The 20,128-nt window shown below is 44.1% G+C and overlaps 2 protein-coding genes across 12 annotated transcripts in view; one reads left to right on the top strand and one right to left on the bottom strand.

The window, feature by feature from the left end:
* LOC101906271 (zinc finger protein 705A-like) overlaps positions 1-9,172 on the top strand; it is a 37,029-nt gene extending 27,857 nt beyond the window's left edge. For all 4 annotated transcript variants that reach the window (XR_009493104.1, XR_009493103.1, XR_009493102.1 and 1 more), the window contains one exon: positions 6,335-9,172. Coding sequence is in view for 1 of the 4 variants with exons in the window: in XM_059882323.1 (XP_059738306.1) it covers position 6,335 (1 nt within the window). In the remaining 3 variants the exon portion in view is untranslated. The remainder of the gene's footprint in view (positions 1-6,334) is intronic.
* Positions 1,121-18,781, bottom strand: ZNF705A (zinc finger protein 705A). 8 transcript variants are annotated; one of them, XM_024986162.2, is made up of 9 exons: positions 18,720-18,781; positions 14,904-15,062; positions 9,503-9,779; positions 9,171-9,241; positions 6,745-6,831; positions 4,559-4,685; positions 3,750-3,845; positions 3,203-3,282; positions 1,121-2,749 (listed from the first exon to the last, which is right to left on the bottom strand). In XM_024986162.2, exons 5-9 carry the CDS (start codon positions 6,754-6,756, stop codon positions 2,099-2,101), a joined length of 966 nt encoding a protein of 321 aa, XP_024841930.1. In that variant the 5' UTR covers positions 6,757-6,831; positions 9,171-9,241; positions 9,503-9,779; positions 14,904-15,062; positions 18,720-18,781; the 3' UTR covers positions 1,121-2,098.
* Positions 18,782-20,128: the final 1,347 nt, after the last annotated feature.

The following is a 20,128-nucleotide window of genomic DNA, read 5'->3' as shown; positions in this document are numbered from 1 at the left end:
GATCACAGCCGATCCCTCTCCCACCAGAACACCAAGATGTTGAATTTTGCTCATCATCCTCACACATGACCTGTTTCCACCCTAGTTGAACAGTACCATCACTTTTCAAAAAATTATGTCAGTTTCACCCTGGGATGTGCTTATTTAATTGGCCTCAGGCTATGATCTGTTAGTAGTTGTAATTGTGTTAGTTTGGGAAGTAGTAATTGTGTTAGTTTGGGAAGAACACCCATCTGCTTAGTATTGAGAGCACTTCCCCTATAGATATAGGTTCAGTGTGGAAGTCTGTTGAAAGGCAATACATTTCCAAGCCTTGGGAGCAAAGCAGGGGAGACCTCCTTTGAAAAAACTTTCAGTTTTGCTTGGGGAAAAGAACATTAAGTTAATGATAAGAAGGGCTTCTGTGGTGTCTGAGAGGTTAGGGGATATTATAATATATTGCTTGGGTATTCTTTCCAGGGCTGCTATGTGGGGGGGAGGGCAGGGGTGGCACAGCAGTGACTCTTTGGAGGGTGCTGCTGCTGCTGCTAAGTCGCTTCAGTCGTGTCCGACTCTGTGCGACCCCATAGACGGCAGCCCACCAGACTCCCCCATCCCTGGGATTCTCCAGGCAAGAACACTGGAGTGGGTTGCCATTTCCTTCTCCAGGAAGTGAGTAGGTGCATAACTAAGGACTCACCTGAATAAAATGTGGAATGGGGTCATACAATGAACTCTGATTTTTCAGAGGCTTCACAGAAAAATCCTACTAAGGAGTGTTCTTGGCCTGCAACGGCAGAGCTGGCTGTCTCTCTGGCCCCATGTAGCTGCACCAGGGCAGAGACAGGCTGGGGACTGCCCAGCGGTTTACACTCAGTGTCTATGACACTGTGCACAAGGTCGGCCAGGGTCACGTGCCTGAGAAACCAGCCAGCGGGCTGAATATTGTCACCAGGGTGTGGATGGAGACAGCTGATGGTGGTGGGAAGCTGGAATGAGTGGAGCTGAGCTGTGTGGAAGGAGCTGTTAGAGAAACAGGGAAGACTCAGAGTTAGGCTGAATCTTACCCACATGTCACCAAATGCAGAGCCAGATCTGTGTTTACAGCTGCATGAAGAAAACTGGAACTTCATCAACATACTAGATTTTTCAGCAACAGACTTTATTATTTAAATATTTACAAATAATAATCTATTGAAAAAAGTTTAGTTTCTTACAAAATTTGGCATTCAGTGTTCCCAGATCACTTTACTATCTTGTATTTATATGTCAGCTTTTTCTTCATAAATAGTTCACTCAAAATCCTGAATTACTTGCTAAATTGTACATTAAAAGCTCTTTTAAAGGATTTTTCACCCCACCTTAGTTTTCTGAAATCTAGATGAAGTTTTCTCCACTTGACTTTAGGATCACTTGTTTCTTCAACATGAGAGCCTTAATGTTGATTATGAAATGAGGTCACTGAAGACTTTCCTTCTTTCATGACAGTGTTTTGTACAGTCTGAATCCACACATGTACCTCAGGTGTGATTCTTATGAATAAAGGATTTGTCATATTTTTCAGTGAATCACTTCTTTAGGATGAATTATTTGGTATTTCTCAAGAGCCTTCACCCTCTTACTTCCTGTCATAGTGATTATTCCTTCACTGAGTCTTCTTGTGCACATCAACTGTGCTTGGCTTAATGTTTGTTCAGTGATTAGACCCAGAGGCTTTCCCAGATGGAGTCTGTTCATGTTGTTTACCATGGATTATAAATGAAAGCATTTTCACACTGATTGCAGACTTGGATTCTCCCCTATGCAAATCCTCCAGTATGTTGAAAGTTTAGAGCTGTTGTTAAAGACGTCCACATTCCTTATATTTACAGTGCAAGTTCTCTCATGACATCTATGGCCACACAACAGACTGAAGGTTTTGCTATATAAATGTCACACATGTGGATTCTTTCATATAAATGTGCATATGTCAAATAGAGTAAGGATGACTGAAGGGTCTTCCCCACTGATCAGTGTTTTACAGTGATTACAGCTTTCTTTGATGTGACTCTCTGATGTGTTCAAATATTAAAACTATGGTTGAAGTCTTGTCCATGTTTATTACATTTACAATACCATGTCATCTAAGGTCAGAATACTTACTGAAAACATTCATAATTTTCTCTCCATTGTGGGTTCCCTCATGTCGCCTAAGGGCGGAACACTGACTGAAGGCTTTTCCACAGAGATGACATTCATACGGCTTCTCTCCAGTGTGAGTTCTCTCGTGACGTCTAAGAGCAGAACATTTACTGAAGGTTTTCCCACAGAGCTGACATTCATACGGTTGCTCTCCAGTGTGCGTCCTTTCATGCTGTCTGAGGTTGGAGGACTGACTAAAGGCTTTTCCACAGAGATGACATTCATACGGCTTCTCTCCAGTGTGAGTCAGATTGTGTTTTCTAAGGTCAGAGCTTTGAATAAAGGCATTCCCACAGATATGGCATTCATAAGGTTTCTCTCCAGTATGGGTCATCTCATGTCTTCTAAGGCTAGAGCAATTGCTGTAGGCTTTACCACACAGATGGCACTCGCATGATTTACCTCTGCTGTGGATCTGCTTATGTGGATTAAGGTATGACTGGTCACTCTGGGATTTTTGATACTGTTTGCTGATATTGGGTGTCTTTTCTGTGTGAGTTAACAAATGTTGACTCAGTGTGGAGCTAGGACTGAAATCTTCTCCCAAATCATTACATTCACAGGGATCCTCTGGAGTGTGAAATGTCTGCTTTTAGAAAGGAGATGAAAGGCTGTTAGTGGTTTGTCTACATACATTCATACACTCCTTGCTCTACATACAAATCCAAACCAAATCATTCAGTGAGAGCTTCCATTTACAATCTTTCCAATATTACCTGCATACATACAGTGGTTTGCTTTTTATGTGTTGTAAAGACTTTCTCTAAATAGTATCCCAACTTCAGTTTGAGCTTATAGGTTAATTTTGAAGACTGCAATATGTTTCAAAAACTAGACATATGAACAATTTGTGCATTTGCCCACCCCCTCTTTTTTTTTTTTTTTTAAAGATCTGAGTTTATGGTTTTGAGGTCAGGTTAATTTCTCCACTAAATGCAAACCATTTAAAACTTTTTGCTCAGATATACCTTAATCCAAATTATTAATACCCACTGCCAGGTTTTTAATGTTGATGACCAGGGTTAACACTCAGGAAACTGACCATTGGGATGATTGTAGATGTGTCCTTCTTGCTGATATGCTGTGTGGCTAACAATTCTTCTTTAAAGGCACTTTCCCTGCCTAAAATAATTGGGAAAAAAAAAATTAGAATGGCATTAGTGAAATGAAAATGTTGAAAAACTCTGACCTCTATGTTTCAAAAACTGGCATGTCGATGGGGAACACTCCAAGAAACAGAAACACATTTATAGGGCATTGACAATTAGTAAAGATTTTCAGCAATGAAATATGAAAAAATGGAGATAAGATGCTGAGTAGGTAAAGAGGGAAAACCTTCAGAGGGGAGGATGAGAACAAGAGTTATATGTGAAAGTTTAATAAGTACATGAATGTCCTTTTCCCTAAAGCCAAAAAAAAGATAATGGCAGGAGGACACATGAGTGAGCCTGAAATATGTAAGGAATAACAACATCTAAAGAATTTTGCACCTACATCTTAGAAAATATCACTCAGTTAACAAAATCTTCAGTTGATGTTTGCTAAGTATGTACTCACTCACTGACTAGGCATAGGCCCCTGATGCATACCTGGACTGTGGCTTTGGAAAAATCCTCTTCCTTCAATCCACAGCTCTTCACCTTGCTCCAACTGGAAAATCACATCCAATTTGCAATGCTGATACCCTGTTCATAGAAAAAAGGTGGATTTTGAGTTTTGTGTTAGTAAAAGCACATTATCATCAAGTCCAGGACAGGCTACTGAGAAATAAGGAGGCTGACCACTGAAGTTTGGCTCAGGCAACACCTTGAACACAGAAAACACTGAAATACAGATCGTGTGTCCAAAATAGTGAAGACCTCTAGATGCTGATGTCCATGTTCGAAGACAGGACACACAGAATCCCTTAGTCTTTCCAAAAATGGAAAAATTAAATGTCCCCATAGTGGGTTGAATATTATTTTCAAACAGATGCCAGTAAGTTCCACGAGTATAATCAAGGTTTTACTATTTTCTCTAGTCTGCTGTCAATCCTCAGCACAGTGACTAAAGCAGAATAATTAGAAAATATTTACTCAATTTATTGATACATCAAAAATATTAAGTTCCCAGGTCTGTTCTGAATATTAGAGACTGAATAGGAAGAAAGAGGTTAAACTGTGGTCAAGATTACATTTAGTGGGGTAACAAACTAGATGTAAGTATTACATAAAGAAACAACTTGAATGTAGTTATAAGGCCTACAAAAGAATCAGGACAGAGACTGGGTGAGTATGTAGAAGCTGTTCTAGATACTTATTGACTGAATCAATAAATATCTACCTACCTACCTACCAACCAACCTACCTACCTACTTATCTACTCACCTGCATACATGCATAAATGTTGACAGACTCACCCACGAAGACCAGGTGACTGATATTTTCCAGCATCACATCTCTGAATAGCTTTCTCTGGGATGTGTCCAGCAGGGCCCACTCTTCCTGGGTGAAGTCTACAGCTACATCTTCAAATGTCACTGATTCCTACAACATGGATATTATGGTTCTGACAGAACAATCTCTATTAATGTCCAGGGCAAGAGGGTTGATATGGCAGCGCTGAGTAAGGGGGTGGAGACGTTGGGTGTACAGAAGGATCAAACCAAGTTTGGGTTCTTGCTGAGCTGGTATTTGCTTTTCAGATATGTCACAGAGATATACACAGTCTGAATTAATACAGACTTTATTAATTTCTTTGTCATAAAGAAATATCACATGAAGTGTGGTATGATAAAACCTGAAAAATCTCCCCTAAACTGGTAATTATGAGTTCAGACATGTAATTAAAACTTTCACTTGAAAATTCATAACTCTCTTCTTAATTTCAAATAACTTACAGACATATCACAAGGCAAACATTAACCATGATTTGCCACCTTTAAACCATAACTATGGTTATATCATTCCCCTAAAAGAACTTCAGACTCCTCATCTATTAAATGGTTTACTAACCAACCTAGATAGCACATTCAAAAGCAGAGACATTACTTTGCCAACAAAGGTCCATCTAGTCAAGGCTATGGTTTTTCCAGTGGTCATGTATGGATGTGAGAGTTGGACTATGAAGAAGGCTGAGCACCGAAGAATTGATGCTTTTGAACTGTGGTGTTGGAGAAGACTCTTGAGAGTCCCTTGGACTGCAGGGAGATCCAACCAGTCCATCCTGAAGGAGATCAGCCCTGGGATTTCTTTGGAAGGAATGATGCTAAAGCTGAAACTCCAGGACTTTGGCCACGTCATGCGAAGAGTTGACTCATTGGAAAAGACTCTGATGCTGGGAGGGATTGGGGGCAGGAGGAGAAGGGGACGACAGAGGATGAGATGGCTGGATGGTATCACTGACTCGATGGACGTGAGTCTGGGTGAACTCCAGGAGTTGGTGATGGACAGGGAGGCCTGGCGTGCTGCAATTCATGGGGTCGCAAAGAGTCAGACACAACTGAGCGACTGAACTGAACTGAATGTGCTATGAGTGTTGAATGATCCGATGAACTAATGAATGAAGTTCTTCCTATCTAAGTAAACATGCATTAAATACAAACCTCAGTCTATTACTCAGTAAAGTGTCCAAGAACCTTGAAACCATCTCCATCATTCTTCAGAAATGAACAAGTTTCATATAGAACTTGGTATCAGTAAATGTGGTCTCAGTGAACTCAGTAAGAGTTGGATGTTCACAATAAGGTATGAGGTCAGATGGCTCAGCAGCATAGGCCAGGGACTCTGAGAGAGCTCTCTTGAAGGACAGTCCTAGCCTGACCATGCCTGTTCTCAGTTTTCTCTGGGACCTCAAACACCACTCATCACTCTCTCCTGTCTTCGGCTTGCCTCTCTGCTAAAGGATAACAGAAGCCTCTTGATTGGGTTTGGGCTATCTAGCTCTTCAAAACTATCCACAGGGTCTTAAATTTTTACTCTGCTATCCTCCTCCTGAACATGCAGCCACAATAAAGGAAATAATACCCCCCTATATATTAATTTCAGTTACCAAGTATGAAAAAAGGGTTAATTTTCTTTTTAAGAAGTTCCCAAAAGAGCAGATATATTCTATCAAAACTTTAAAATTAGAAAAAAAATAAATGAATGATTCCTCATGCCTTCTCTGTCCTCAACTTCTCTCGTCCTCCTTTCAGAGCCCCCACCGAGGACCGGTGAAGACCGGACTCACTGAATTCAGGTGATGAGACCTCAGCCTCTCCACTGGATGGTAATCTTCTGCTCCTCCCTCATCTCTGGTCACCACAACCTTAGGCTATTATAGCCAATAACATGATTAACAAGTGAATTATTCCCTGATGAGACCAGGGACAGATTAGAGAAAGAATACTTCTCTCACCTCTTCTATAAATACACAAGCTGCACAGAGGCTGAAATAAATCAGTGTGATGTTAGGAAGGATACTAGTTACTACATTTCACTGGTGCTCAGACCCATGAATACTTTTTGATTGCACTTAGAACATCCATCCAATAAGAGAAACCTGCCCATTTCCTCTCAGGAGCAGGGTATGCAGTTTCAGCAGAAAAAGGCATTCCCTACTCACCAATGGCTGCATTGTCAATAACTCAGTTGCCAGCAGTCTTTCTCTGGGTTTTCACTCACAGACAGTCCAAGCATTAAGCAGGCAAAGCTGAGGATGGAGAGAAAAGTCAAAAGACTCCAGTCTTATGCACAAGTTCCAGTCCAACATCTCATGAAATCCCAAATCTTCACCTGGTTGTTGACTCCCAGTCACACCAACAAACATGCCGTGCACATTCTATGAGAAACACACAGAGGATGCTACTCCTCTCCCAGGGTCAAAACTAAGAAGACTGTAACTATAGTCATTAACAACAATGGAAGAAACACAGATAACTTATGGACATTTATGGACAAGAACATCAAAGCTCAAAGTATTGACCTTCATATCAATAAGTAACTTCAATAACTCTGTGATATCCAGAGTTATTCTCTCCCTGACTCCAAATCACAGTGACCCCTGACTCATGCCACATGTAGATTTTGGTTTTCATTTGTAGGTAACACTATGGACATTCTCAGATTTCATTATTCTTGATTTATGCACCCATAATGGTTCTTCAGCATTCACGGTGGCTCTCTGAAAACTCACTCCCTTCCAGCTCTCCCTTCAACTCTTCTAGATCTGTCCCCCATGAACTCAGAAGTCAGTTAACTAAAAATCTGCATTATGATGAAATTAATTTAAGAATTTATTCCATTTGGAGGAATCATGGCACCTATCCTGCCAGCCTTGTCCTTAACATCCCCTGTGCCAGAAAGTAGCAGGAGTCCAAGAGTCATAGTGTTACCATCATGGACTGTTTCAACCCTGTAGGTCAAGGGTGGTTGGAGTTTAGGAGGAAATCTAGTTAAGGCCACGTGATTATCTTAGTAAAGGGGTAGCCGAAATTCTTGAAATCCCTGCATTAATCTTCATTGGCTGCCATACGCCTGCATTTCATTATATACAAACACACTTATGTGTATAGGCATACATATACATATGCACACAAATGTGTGTGAGACACACAGAGAAAGCATTTATAAAGTGTAAATTCTCCCCTTTGTTGTTTAGTTGCTAAGTCATGTCCAACTCTTGCGACGCCAAGAACTGCAACCCTCCAGGCTTCACTGTCCGTGGGATTTCCCAGGCAAGAATGCTAGAGTGGGTTGCCACTTCCTTCTCCACCATCCTAAGTACTGAACCCATGTCTCCTGCATTGGCAGGCGGATTCTTCACCACTGATCCACCAGGGAGTTCTCCTCTAAAATACCAATAATAACTAAATACATTTTATGGAAAAATGATGATAATGGATCATAAATGAAAGTAAGATTAACTCACCCATTTGTACCTGAGGTCCACAAAAGGAAAAAAAAAAAAAGATACATTCGCATCAAATATGACTCTGTGCTTGGATATTTACATACTCACTTAGTCCTCACAGTAACCTGGCGATTTTAGTTTATCAATTTAACAGACGACATGGATAGTTTAAACCTCAACTAGCAGAGACTTTCACTAAATCCAACCAGAGCTAAACCTTTCCCTTCCCCTCTGCCCTGATCTGCACAGAGCTCTACCACTCCCTGAGGCCATTCATCTCACTAGTCACTAGGTATTTATGTATGCTCTGTCCTCCCAATGGTCTAAGTCTACCTAAGAATGATACGATTAAGCAAGTTCACCTCTGACCATTATGTATTATAAATACAGAGAAATGTCCACCGTAAGGTAACGCCCTCAGTGCCTTGCCCACAAGTGGCTGCAGTCCTGTAAACGATTATTTTCTGATTATAAATTCCTTTCCAAAATAATGGAGTCTGTCCTTCCTGGTAAAATTCTAATATTTACTCCAGTTCATGGAAAAGCTAAAGAAGCCAACTATTAGGGATACAGTCATTCACCACCCAAAACTACACAGCATATAACTGGTTAACTATCTTTCAGGCTCACGTGTATCTGGCTCCAAAGTCTATTCCCTGACCACAGTTTAATGTGAGTTACGTCCTTCCATGGTTTAAAATGCCTCTGAAAAATCAGAACCCCAGAGGGATAAACATTCATCCCCTCCCTAGGGGATGGATAAAATTGGCGCAGGGTGTGTAGGTGAGCTGGGATGATTTCAGAAGGCTTTATGCTTGAAATCACAAAGAGTTCCATACTCAGTGACCAGAATCTGAATCCCATGAATCTTAGGAAGAGAAGCCTGACAACTGGGGCCTCTCCCTCCAACAACCAAATACTCTGATGACCAAAGGACTAAAACCAACTGCCTTCAACCAGAATCAGGGAGAGGAATGACTGAGATTCTGGGCCTTTGGACAACATCAAAGCTGCACTAAGCCATCATATATATCCCCTCCCCACTCCAAGGAGCCCAGCGTGGGTTCTGTGTCAGAACTGCCATGCCCGGTTTAGAGCAGAGACCTTCGATCGCTTTCCCAAGTAGAATCCATACATACTCGGTAAGATGTCAGGCACATGTCTCCATGGAGCAGACTGTTCAGCTAGCATCTTCCAAAGCTGACAGACTCTGCAGAGGGAGAAAACGGACATTCCTTCATTCTCTGAAACCGAGGCAAGTCTATGGTTTCACCTCTGAGCTCCGACCGTCCTACACACAAGGCCAGGAAGTGGCTGGATGCCCTGCTCCAGGTGGGCCCTAAGCTCTATCCCGTGTTCCTCCTCACTGCGTGTGGACTGGGTCCTATGCTCTACACCCCTTAGACACCTGCCTCTACCCTGAGCTCTTCAGAAGAATGAGGACACCCCTCCCCCCGACACTGGTCCATACCTGGAAACCTGAATCTTCTCTGTGATACACAGGAGGGAGAATGTTGTCAGCATCCCAGAGACAAGCAGTGCCAGGGTGGTTCTCAGGCTTGCTCTCTGCCTGTTGTAGGCACACACTCTGAAGAGTAACTGGAATCTTCTGGGGCGAATTGAGGGGACTAAGGATCTGGAGGGTGATTTAAATGGCTGGGGGTGGGGTGAGAAATAGAATTCTGGGCACTGTTTCCTCTTATTTTCCTCTGTGAGTCACCCAACAAGGACAGTACTGTCAATCAGATCTGTAAGAAAAGCCCCAGATTAATACAAGGATCTGATAACTGGGGAACGGCTGTCAATACTGAGGACAGTTCACAATATCTGGAAGCTACTCCGTCAACATAGTTTACCTACTGAGTCATAAAGAGAAGGAAGATCTAGTAAGACTACTCGGGCATTGTCAATGGGGTTAGGTTAGGTTTTGACCTCAAGGCAGATTTAAATTGAAATGTAAAATAATTTTTTTACCTTTAGAGTTTTTCTTCTAAGGACATAAGATATCCAGGGAAGCCCTCTACACACAAAACAGAACAGCCCTGTGAATGGGAAGGAACATATCTAGCTGTCACTGCGCTTTGCCCACACTTCCAAACAGAAGGCATCAAAGGTCACCAGTAGGTGAGAACTATAAATAAAGGTAGCCCTGCTGGAGCTGATATCTTTCTCCAAACTATCACCATGTATGATGTGGCTTAAGGAGAACCCAACTCAATAAAAAAGACTTAGAAAAAATAACCAAAGGAATAATAATTAAAAAAACTAAAGCGTAAGACCCCGCGTCCGAGGTAAGGAGCAGCGGCTGTGCTTTGCTGGGGCAGCTGTGAAGACAGACTCCAAGTCCAAGGTAAGAGAAACCCAGGTAAGACAGGCACTGAGAGAGGGGATCAGGGGGCAGACTGAAACTACAGTCACGGAAGACTAGCCAATCTGATCACACGGACCACAGCCTTGTCTAACTCAATGAAACTAAGCCATGCCGTGTGGGGCCGCCCAAGACGGACAGGTCATGGTGGAGAGGTCTGACAGAATGTGGTCCACTGGAGAAGGGAATGGCAAACCATTTCAGTATTCTTGCCTTGAGAACCCCATGAACAGTCTGAAAAGGCAAAAAGATAGGACACTGAAAGAGGAACTCCCCAGGTTGGTAGATGCCCAACATGCTAGTGGAGATCAGTGGAGAAATAACTCCAGAAAGAATGAAGGGATGGAGCCAAAGCAAAAGCAACACCCAGTTGTGGATGTGACTGGTGATAGAAGCAAGATTCGTAATGCTGTAAAGAGCAATACTGCATTGGAAATTGGAATGTCAGGTCCGTGATTTAAGGCAAATTGGAAGTGGTCCAACAGGAGATGACAAGAGTGAACATCGACATTCTAGGAATCAGTGAACCAAGATGGACTGAAATCGGTGAATTAACTCAGATGGACCATTATATCTACTCCTGTAGGCAGGAATCCCTTAGAAGAAATGGAGTAGCCATCATAGTCAAGAAAAGAGTCCGAAATGCAGTACTTGGATGCACTCTCAAAAACGACAGAATGATCTCTGTTTGTTTCCAAGGCAAACCATTCAATATCACGGTATTCCAAACCTATGCCCCAAACCAGTAACGCTGAAGAAGCTGAAGCTGAACAGTTCTATGAAGACCTACAAGACCTTCCAGAACTAACACCCAAAAAATATGTCCTTTTCATTATAGGGGACTGAAATGCAAAAGTAGAAAGTCAAGAAACACCTGAAGTAACAGCGAAATTTGGCCTTGGAGTACAGAATGAAGCAGGGCAAAGGCTAATAGAGTTGTGCCAAGAGAACGCACTGGTCATAGCAAACACCCTCTTCCAACAACACAAGAGAAGACTCTACACATGGACATCACCAGATGGTCAACACGGAAATCAGATTGATTATATTCTTTGCAGCCAAAGATGGAGAAGCTCTATACAGTCAGAAAAAACAAGCTGACTGTGGCTTGGATCATGAACTCCTTCTTGCCAATTCAGACTGAAATTGAAGAAACTGGAGAAAACCACTAGACCATTTAGGTATGACCTAAATCAAATCCCTTATGACTCTACAGTATAAATAAGAAATAGAGTTAAAGGACTAGATCTGATAGATACAGTGCCTGAGGAACCATGGAATGAGGTTCGTGACATTGTACAGGAGACAGGGATCAAGACCATCCCCATGGAAAAGAAATGCAAAAAAGCAAAATGGCTGTCTGAGGAGGCCTTACAAATAGCTGTGAAAAGACAGGAAGTGAAAAGCAAAGGAGAAAAGGAAAGATATAAGCATCTGAATGCAGAGTTCCAAAGAATAGCAAGGAGAGATAAAAAAGCCTTCCTCAGCGATCAATGCAAAGAAATAGAGGAAAACAATAGAATGGGAAAGACTAGAGATCTCTTCAAGAAAATTAGAGATACCAAGGGGATATTTCATGCAAAGATGGGCTCGATAAAGGACAGAAATGGTATGGACCTAATAGAAGCAGAAGATATTAAGAAGAGGTGGCAAGAATACACAGAAGAACTATACAAAAAAGATCTTCAGGACCCAGATAATCACAAGGGTGTGATCACTGACCTAGAGCCAGACATGTTGGAATGTGAAATCAAGTGGGCCTTAGGAACCATCACTACGAATAAAGCTAGTGGAGGTGATTGCATTCCAGTTGAGCTCTTTCAAATCCTGAAAGATGATGCTGTGAAAGTGCTGCATTCAATATGCCAGAAAATATGGAAAACCAGCAGTGGCCACAGGACTGGAAAAGGTCAGCTTTCATTCCAATCCCAAAGAAAGGAAATGCCAAAGAATGTTCGAACTACCGCACAATTGCACTCATCTCACACACTAGTGAAGTAATGCTCAAAATTCTCCAAGCCAGGCTTCAGCAATACGTGAACCGTGAACTTCCAGATGTTCAAGCTGGTTTTAGACAAGGCAGAGGAATCAGAAATCAAATTGCCAACATCCGCTGGATCATCGAAAAAGCAAGAGAGTTCCAGAAAAACATCTATTTCTGCTTTATTGACTATGCCAAAGCCTTTGACTGTGTGGATCACAATAAACTGTGGAAAATTCTGAAAGAGATGGGAATACCAGACCACCTGATCTGCCTCTCGAGAAACCTGTATGCAGGTCAGGAAGCAACAGTTAGAACTGGACATGGAACAACAGACTGGTTCCAAATAGGAAAAGGAGTACATCAAGGCTGTATATTATTACCCTGCTTATTTAACTTATGCAGAATACATCATGAGAAATGCTGGGTTGGAGGAAGCACAAGCTGGAATCAAGATTGCCAGGAGAAATATCAATAACCTCAGATATACAGATGACACCACCCTTATGGCAGAAAGTGAAGAGGAACTCAAAAGCCTCTTGATGAAAGTGAAAGAGGAGAGTGAAAAAGTTGGCTTAAAGCTCAGCATTCAGAAAACTAAGATCATGGCATCCGGTCCCACCACTTCATGGCAGGTAGATGGGGAAACAGTGAAAACAGTGTCAGACTTTATTTTTGGGGGGCTTCAATATCACTGCAGATGGTGACTGCAGCCATGAAATTAAAAGACACTTACTCCTTGGAAGGAAAGTTATGACCAACCTAGACAGCATATTCAAAAGCAGAGACATTACTTTGTCAACAAAGGTCTGTCTAGTCAAGGCTATGGTTTTTTTCAGCGGTCATGTACGGATGTGAGAGTTGGACTATAAAGAAAGCTGAGTGCTGAAGAATTGATGCTTTTGAACTGTGGTGTTGGAGAAATCTCTTGAGAGTCCCTTGGACTGCAAGGAGATCCAACCAGTCCATCCTAAAGGAGATCAGTCCTGGGTGTTCATTGGAAGGACTGATGCTGAAGCTGAAACTCCAATACTTTGGCCACCTGATGCGAAGAGCTGACTCACTAGAAAAGACCCTGATGCCGGGAAAGATTGAGGGCAGAAGGAGAAGGGGATGACAGAGCATGAGATGGTTGGATGGCATCATCGACTCAATGGACATAGGTATGGGTGGACTCCGGGAGTTGGTGATGGACAGGGACGCCTGGCGTGCTGCAGTTCATGGGGTCGCAGAGTCGGACATGACTGAGCGACTGAACTGAACTGAACTGAACTGAAAGCATAAGAGAGACTGGCATGGAAAAGAGATTGAACATTAATATTCAGATTCCTTTGCCTTGGAGCAGAACATCATTTAAAAATTATATAACAATTTTAGTGATAAGACTACAAACTATTAAAAACCTTAATTAATAGAACTTCAAAGCTTAAGTACAGGAGTGAAAATAAGAGATTATAAGACATCAGAAGGAAAATTGACTTGCAGGGCTCCAAAACTTCTGAAGTAAAATAAAGATTTATTAGTAATTTAAGAGAAGAGACCATATTGGGAGATCAGAGAGAAGAGAACAGTCAGTGCTAAAAACTCATTCATTTATGTGGATGACAGGCTTTAAAATGAGCAAAAGATAAAAGAATTAAGTAAAAATCAAGTAAAAACTATTGAAAGGATCAGAGAGAAATTGAAAACTGTGAAAGACAAGTCTGCAACTTATAAAATCCACATTAATGGTAAAGATAACAAAGGAAATGATATGACAAAAATAATGTAATGATTTAATTCAATAAAGAAGGATTAAAACATATTAAAAAAAATACACAGAACAATACAGTAGAGACAAAAGTCTTAGTTGACAGGAGACGTGGAAGCAGGGAATGGAGAGCTATTGCTCCCATCATAGGACCATTATCATTACTGACATTCATCACCGTGACGGTACTTATTACAACAATTACGATTTATCATTGATGTTAATAAACAGTGACTCACCTTTCTCTGTTCACACAGGGCACCGAGTTTCCTGAACGGACTACAGAGGGTTTCACAAATATATACAAATACACTGATCCTTTCAAGTCATCCCAGGCCCCTTTGCAGAAACAAGTGTCCATCAATTTCCCAAGTTTCTCTCAGGAGGCCAGAAGCGGCCATTTTGACAGAAAAGACTAGATGAGGACATCCTGGCTTGCCTGAGCCTCTGGAAAATGTTATAAGTCATACTGGGGACCAGCAACCATTTGATCCTGCCTGCAAGGCCTGGGAAGGAAGCCCACAACTGGCCAGGCTCAGTGAAAATTTTCCTATAGTCCTTGGAGGCCCTGGAACAGACACAACAGGAGAAGCATGAAACCTACAGAGGAGGTCCTTGCCACCTGGAGGCTCTGCAGCATTTTCTAGGTGTGCCCAGAACCAGGCAACTGCTCACCTGCTCTACATCCTACGAGTATAGAGGAGGGCAAGAAGGGACCATCTGGCTGCCCACTCACAGCCCCAGGCTTGGAAGCAAGATCTCAGAGTACATACCTCTAGGCTGTAGGGTGGAGCAGATGGCAGAATGTGTAGCAAGACAGTCCAGGCTGAGAAAGGCTCTAGTCTTATTGTTCAGAGTAGGTGGGGCCCTGGAGGGCTGGGGAACAGGGCATAGTCCCTGAGTCTGGCCTTCTTCCCGGGAGGCCAGATTCCCTGAAAGACACATACACATATACATAAATGAACATAAATGTACATTCAAACTGTGGAGACTTTTTATCTCCATTTATCCCAAAGGAGAGACTTCAGTTCACTCACTGCATCCATCAAATTTGACTGTGTAATTAGCCCCAGAGAAGATGTTAGCTAAATGCAAGAGAGTATGTCAAATAGGCCACATAGGCTTATCGCAGTAAAGTTAAAGTGAAAAAATACACAATAATCAGTAGTAGAAACAAACTATTCTAAAGACAATGACAGTTTAAACAATAGGGTTACAATACAATCAAATGACCAATTAACGGTTACAGTTACTGTCACCATGGAGAATGAACATGATCAATACCACAGAACAGGGCCACGGTTGTTATCTTAAAAAAAATGTTTAACTTTAAATATACTTAACAGAAACAAAGGGCTTGAAAATGAATGAGCCAGTTGTTCAACCTTATAAATCAAGAGAAACTAAAAGGAAACAAGAGTAAATTGACATTTCAAATTGTTAGGAATTAAGATATTAGTAAAAGTTAAAAGAAATACAAAAGATTAAATAAAAGAGTAAAGAATAAAATGAAGAAACAGATTATTTGACAGAAATCAATTAAGTAAAAGTTTTGATAGTCAAATCAAGGCATTAAAAAAGACACATGAAAAGCTTCTTTCTCAGGCAAGATCAGTTCTGTGATCACTCCGAAGTGTGGAGCACATGCCTTCAAGGCTTCGACTCAACACACCCTTTCCAATGCCACAACCACACAGGGGAAGGAATTTACTGAGTGGCACAGATAGTCCTCCTGGGGCTTCCCTGGTGGCTCAGGCGGTAAAGTGTCTGTCTGCAATGCAGGAGACTGGGGTTCAATCCCTGGGTTGGGAAGATCCCCTGAAGAAGGCAATGGCAACCCTCTCCAGTACTCTTGCCTGGAGAATCCCGTGGAGGGAGGAGCCTGGTGGGCTACAGTCCATGGGGTCGAAGAGTCAGACACGAGTGAACAACTTCACTTCACTTATAGTCTCCTGCTGTCTAAAGATTCAAAAGGATTCATAGGGATTCAGAAGCAGTAAACACGAGATGAACAGGTGGATTTTTCTGTCCATTTCTTCAGAACACCCTCCCACCCTACAAGAAGCCCCACATATTTGTTTGCAGCAGTGGGTATGGGAGCTGGACTGGCCTTCCCTGTTAGTCACAGACCCCACGGTCTCCTTAGCATCTGCCAAGCACAGGGTCACCTCAGGGGAGGATGGAAGAGACTTCCCTTCCTCTGGCTCCTGAGCTTCTCAGTCTCCCTCCCGTTCCTGGCTCCTTAACCCCTCAACAGCACTCCTGTTCTTTCTTCCAGCTACCTTCACAGAGGCAAGCGCCCGCTAAGCCCTTCTCATTGGAGAGATACTTTTGACCTGCGCTTAGTTTAAAAAGTCTAGACGTGGACTTCCCTGGTGACACAGTGGATAAGAAGCCGCCTGCCAATGCAGGGGACATGGGTTCAGTCCCTGGACTGGGAAGGTTCTGCGTGCAGTGGAGCAACTAAGCCCATGAGCCACAACTACTGAAGCCCGTGCCCCAGACTCAGTGCGACAACAAAAGCCTGGATCCTCCCTTATCAAGCAGACTCATGACTTCCGCTTGATGGAGTCAAGTGATGGAGCAGGCTAGGGGGTCAGCAGGAGAGGCCCTTAGAGAGGAACCAGCACTGTCCCCATGGGAATGACATGGCCTGACAGGGACAGTCACAGGGTCTGCCCTTCTCAACCCTGCCTGCCCCTAAAAATCACATCTCCTTATTCTGAGCAAGAGCTACTTCCTTTCATGACTTTAATCCCAGTAATCTCAAAGGTTGATGCTTTTGAACTGTGGTGTTGGAGAAGACTCTTGAGAGTCCCTTGGACTGCAAGGAGATCCAACTAGTCCTTTCTGAAGGAGATTAGCCCTGGGATTTCTTTGGAAGGAATGATGCTAAAGCTGAGACTCCAGGACTTTGGCCAGCTCATGCGAAGAGCTGACTTATTGGAAAAGACTCTGATGCTGGGAGGGATTGGGGGCAGGAGGAGAAGGGGACGACAGAGGATGAGATGGCTGGATGGCGTCAGTGACTCAATGGACGTGAGTCTCAGGGAGTTGGTGATGGACAGGGAGGCCTGGCGTGCTGCGGTTCATGGAGTCGCAAAGAGTCGGATACGACTGAGCGACTGAACTGAATCTCAAAGGACTTAACTCCTCTTTCCCAGAATATCACACTACAGCTATCAAAAAACATATTAAGAAGACCTAATCAGCAGCACTGGAAAACATGAAAGAAAGGAGTAGTATTGGAAAACATGCAACGGAAAGAGCTCAGCAGCTTATTCACCACGAGCAGAAGCACTCTCTTCCAACTAATTCTGAGAACAATCCAGCTTACCCTTGATCACTTTCCAAGACAAGAAGAAAGGATGTCTAGGGGGGTCTCTGAAGAGGAGACTGTGAAGAGATGCCCTGGGGAGCAGCAGGGCCCCAGGACCAGGCGAGGCTGGGGAGGGGGACCCAGGAGAGGATAGGGGTCAGCAGAATCCAGAAAAAGGGCCCAGACTTGGTTGGAAACCTCAGTTCACAGCCCACTAAACTAAAAGCTCATCTAAGGGGATAAAGATGTTGAATACTAGACTAAGTGGTTAATCCAGGGTTTGACTGTGGTAAAAAATTACCAATATCTTTAGCAAGAACACATTGAGATAGCATAAACTTATTTAGCACTAAGGAATATTTTCAATATATGAAATGATATACATTGGAAAATCAACTGAATCTGACACAATACATGTGAAAGGGAATTAAGTTGGAAATTTAAGAACAAAATGAATGAATCTGGGATCTACTTTTCTTTTGCCCCCTGCTGCTACTGTGGCTCATAACTCCCTCCTCCCATTCTGTCCTTTTCTATCTGTGGATCATCTTTTTCTGTCTTTTCGTTCATCCCCCTGCTTTTTGCCCAGGTCACGCTCCTTCACTCTTTACTGTGTCTTTCTAAGCCCAGGGGACCCACTCCCCCAAGCTCAACTGCCCCCTGGTTCTATCTCACGCTGTCTCTCTGGTTCTCCCTCGATCTCCCTTTCTCCTCATCCCCTTGCCCCACGCATTCACAGGACGAGCACGCCTTCCGGTGGGGCCCTGGGAACGTAAACACACCCTGACAGGCACTGCCAATGGGATGGGATCTGAAACCGCCCCCACCCCGGGTCTCGGGGGCCTCTCTGAGGAGGTGACTGCGAAAAGATCACCTGGGCAGCAGTAGGGCTGGGGCCCAGGACGAAGCAAGGCTGCAAAGGAGGACTCCAGGGAGGACAGGGGTCTGCGGGACCCGCGGTCAGGGGCAGGCGTGACGGCCCGACTCCGCCCACCAGGGCCGGGGGACACGCCGGGAGGGACCTGACCAGGCGCGGGGAGTGGAGGGAAGACGGGGACGAGGACCGAGGCTGGAAGGTCGGGGCGAGGACCAGGCGCGAAGCGGTTTTACCAGAAATAGGTGTGGGTCCGGCCCCCGCGGCAGAGCGCCTCCAGACTAGGCGGGGCTCCCCGCGGCTGGGACGGTAACAGCCGCGGGGGCCCGGGAGTGTGGAGGACCCGGCGCTGAGCGCGTCAGCGCGCAAGTTTGGACGCGAACTACTGAAACTCACTCGGTGAACCGGGCCGCCAGTCCTGGAGATCTGCTTCCCGGTTGGCAGGAAATGGCGCCGCCGGGGGTGTGACCAGGGGGCGTGGCCTTGGGCGTGGCCACCCGCCTCCCCGCCCCTGGGAGTTTCCGGTCGTTGGGTACCGCGTCTCTGAGACTCCATCGCCTTGGGACCTCGTCTCGTGTCCAGCCACTGGCGCCGCGCCCACGTTCCCTCCAGTCAGATGTTTACGGTGCTTTCAGGTAAAAACCTAAGGTCGTGAGGCCACTTATACTGAATGCAGAGACCTTTCTTTCTCAAAAAAATAGAAAATGATTTAAGTCAAAAATCCTTTCTGGGAGCGTGTCCTGTGAGTCCTGTGATACGTTTGACATTTGGGTGGGAATGACATCCCACATGTTGTGTAAATCATTACTCTCTTAATATATTGTAGTTTCACATTTTCGTTCGTGTTTATTATCGCAGTTACTTGAAAGTAACAAGGGACACCAAGTGGCCCCTCCCAGAACCAAACTCTGACCACCCCTACCCCGTCCCGCCCCCCGCAGCCCCTGACAGCAGCTGTAGGACTTAAATGTCTAGCCCAAACCCTGCTCATGTGCCCTAAGGTCTCCTGAGAGTACCCGGCCCCCTACCTCCCCGTTCCAGGATCTTCAGCAACAGGATGATTTGTTCACTAACAAGTGGTCTAGTGGGCTCTAGACCACTCAACCATTGATATGGTGCTATGAACTGAATTGTGACCCCCCACCCCCAGTTTTCATACATTAAAACCCTGTCCCCCCAGTGTGATGGTGTTTGGAAATGAGGTCTCTGGGAGGTAGGTAGAGTTAGATGAAGACTGGGGCCGGGGCGGGGGGAGGGGGCGGGGGGGGGGAGGGCAGGGATCGTTGGAGGAGGTCACCAAGAGAAGATGGAACCACTGGTCGACTCAAGAACTGGACCTAGGAAATTAGAGGTCCCTCATCCCCTCCCCTGTCTTTGAAATGTATATTCTGCTCTGTTTCCTCACTAGGGTCATTTCTAGGAGGCAGCTTTGAGAGTAATGTGGTGTCGAGACCACATGGATGGTGTGTGTGACTGAGGCTCCATTAAGGCCTCTCTAAGTGCTTAAGATTCTGGGAGATGGATGTGGAGATCTACTCACCTTGTAGCTGCCCAAGACAAGCCTCAAATGTAAGTTCCCTTTCTTATTAAAATAGTCGCCTTCTGTTCTCGGGCCAGGCTTCCTTCATAGCCCAGTTGGTAAATCATCTGCCTGCAATGCAGGAGGCTGAAGTTCGATTCCTGGGTGGGAAAGATTCCCTAGAGAAGGAAATGGCAACCTACTCCAGTATTCTTGCCTGGAGAATCCCATGGACAGAGGAGTCTGGCGGGCTACTGTCCACAGGATTTTAAGAGTTGGACACGAC

The sequence above is a fragment of the Bos taurus genome, chromosome 27 (genome assembly GCF_002263795.3).
Source record: "Bos taurus isolate L1 Dominette 01449 registration number 42190680 breed Hereford chromosome 27, ARS-UCD2.0, whole genome shotgun sequence".
Lineage (NCBI taxonomy): Eukaryota > Metazoa > Chordata > Mammalia > Artiodactyla > Bovidae > Bos > Bos taurus.
This window is presented reverse-complemented; position numbering and strand designations above follow the sequence as displayed.

Bases quoted from the DNA above. Each gene is read 5' to 3' on its own strand.
- ZNF705A (XM_024986162.2), bottom strand. The intron at 3,283-3,749 runs GTATGCATCAGG...CAATTATTTTAG, and splicing joins TTTCCAAAGCCACAGTCCAG to GCAGGGAAAGTGCCTTTAAA. The intron at 2,750-3,202 runs GTCAGTTTCCTG...CCTTTCTAAAAG, and splicing joins CATCTACAATCATCCCAATG to CAGACATTTCACACTCCAGA.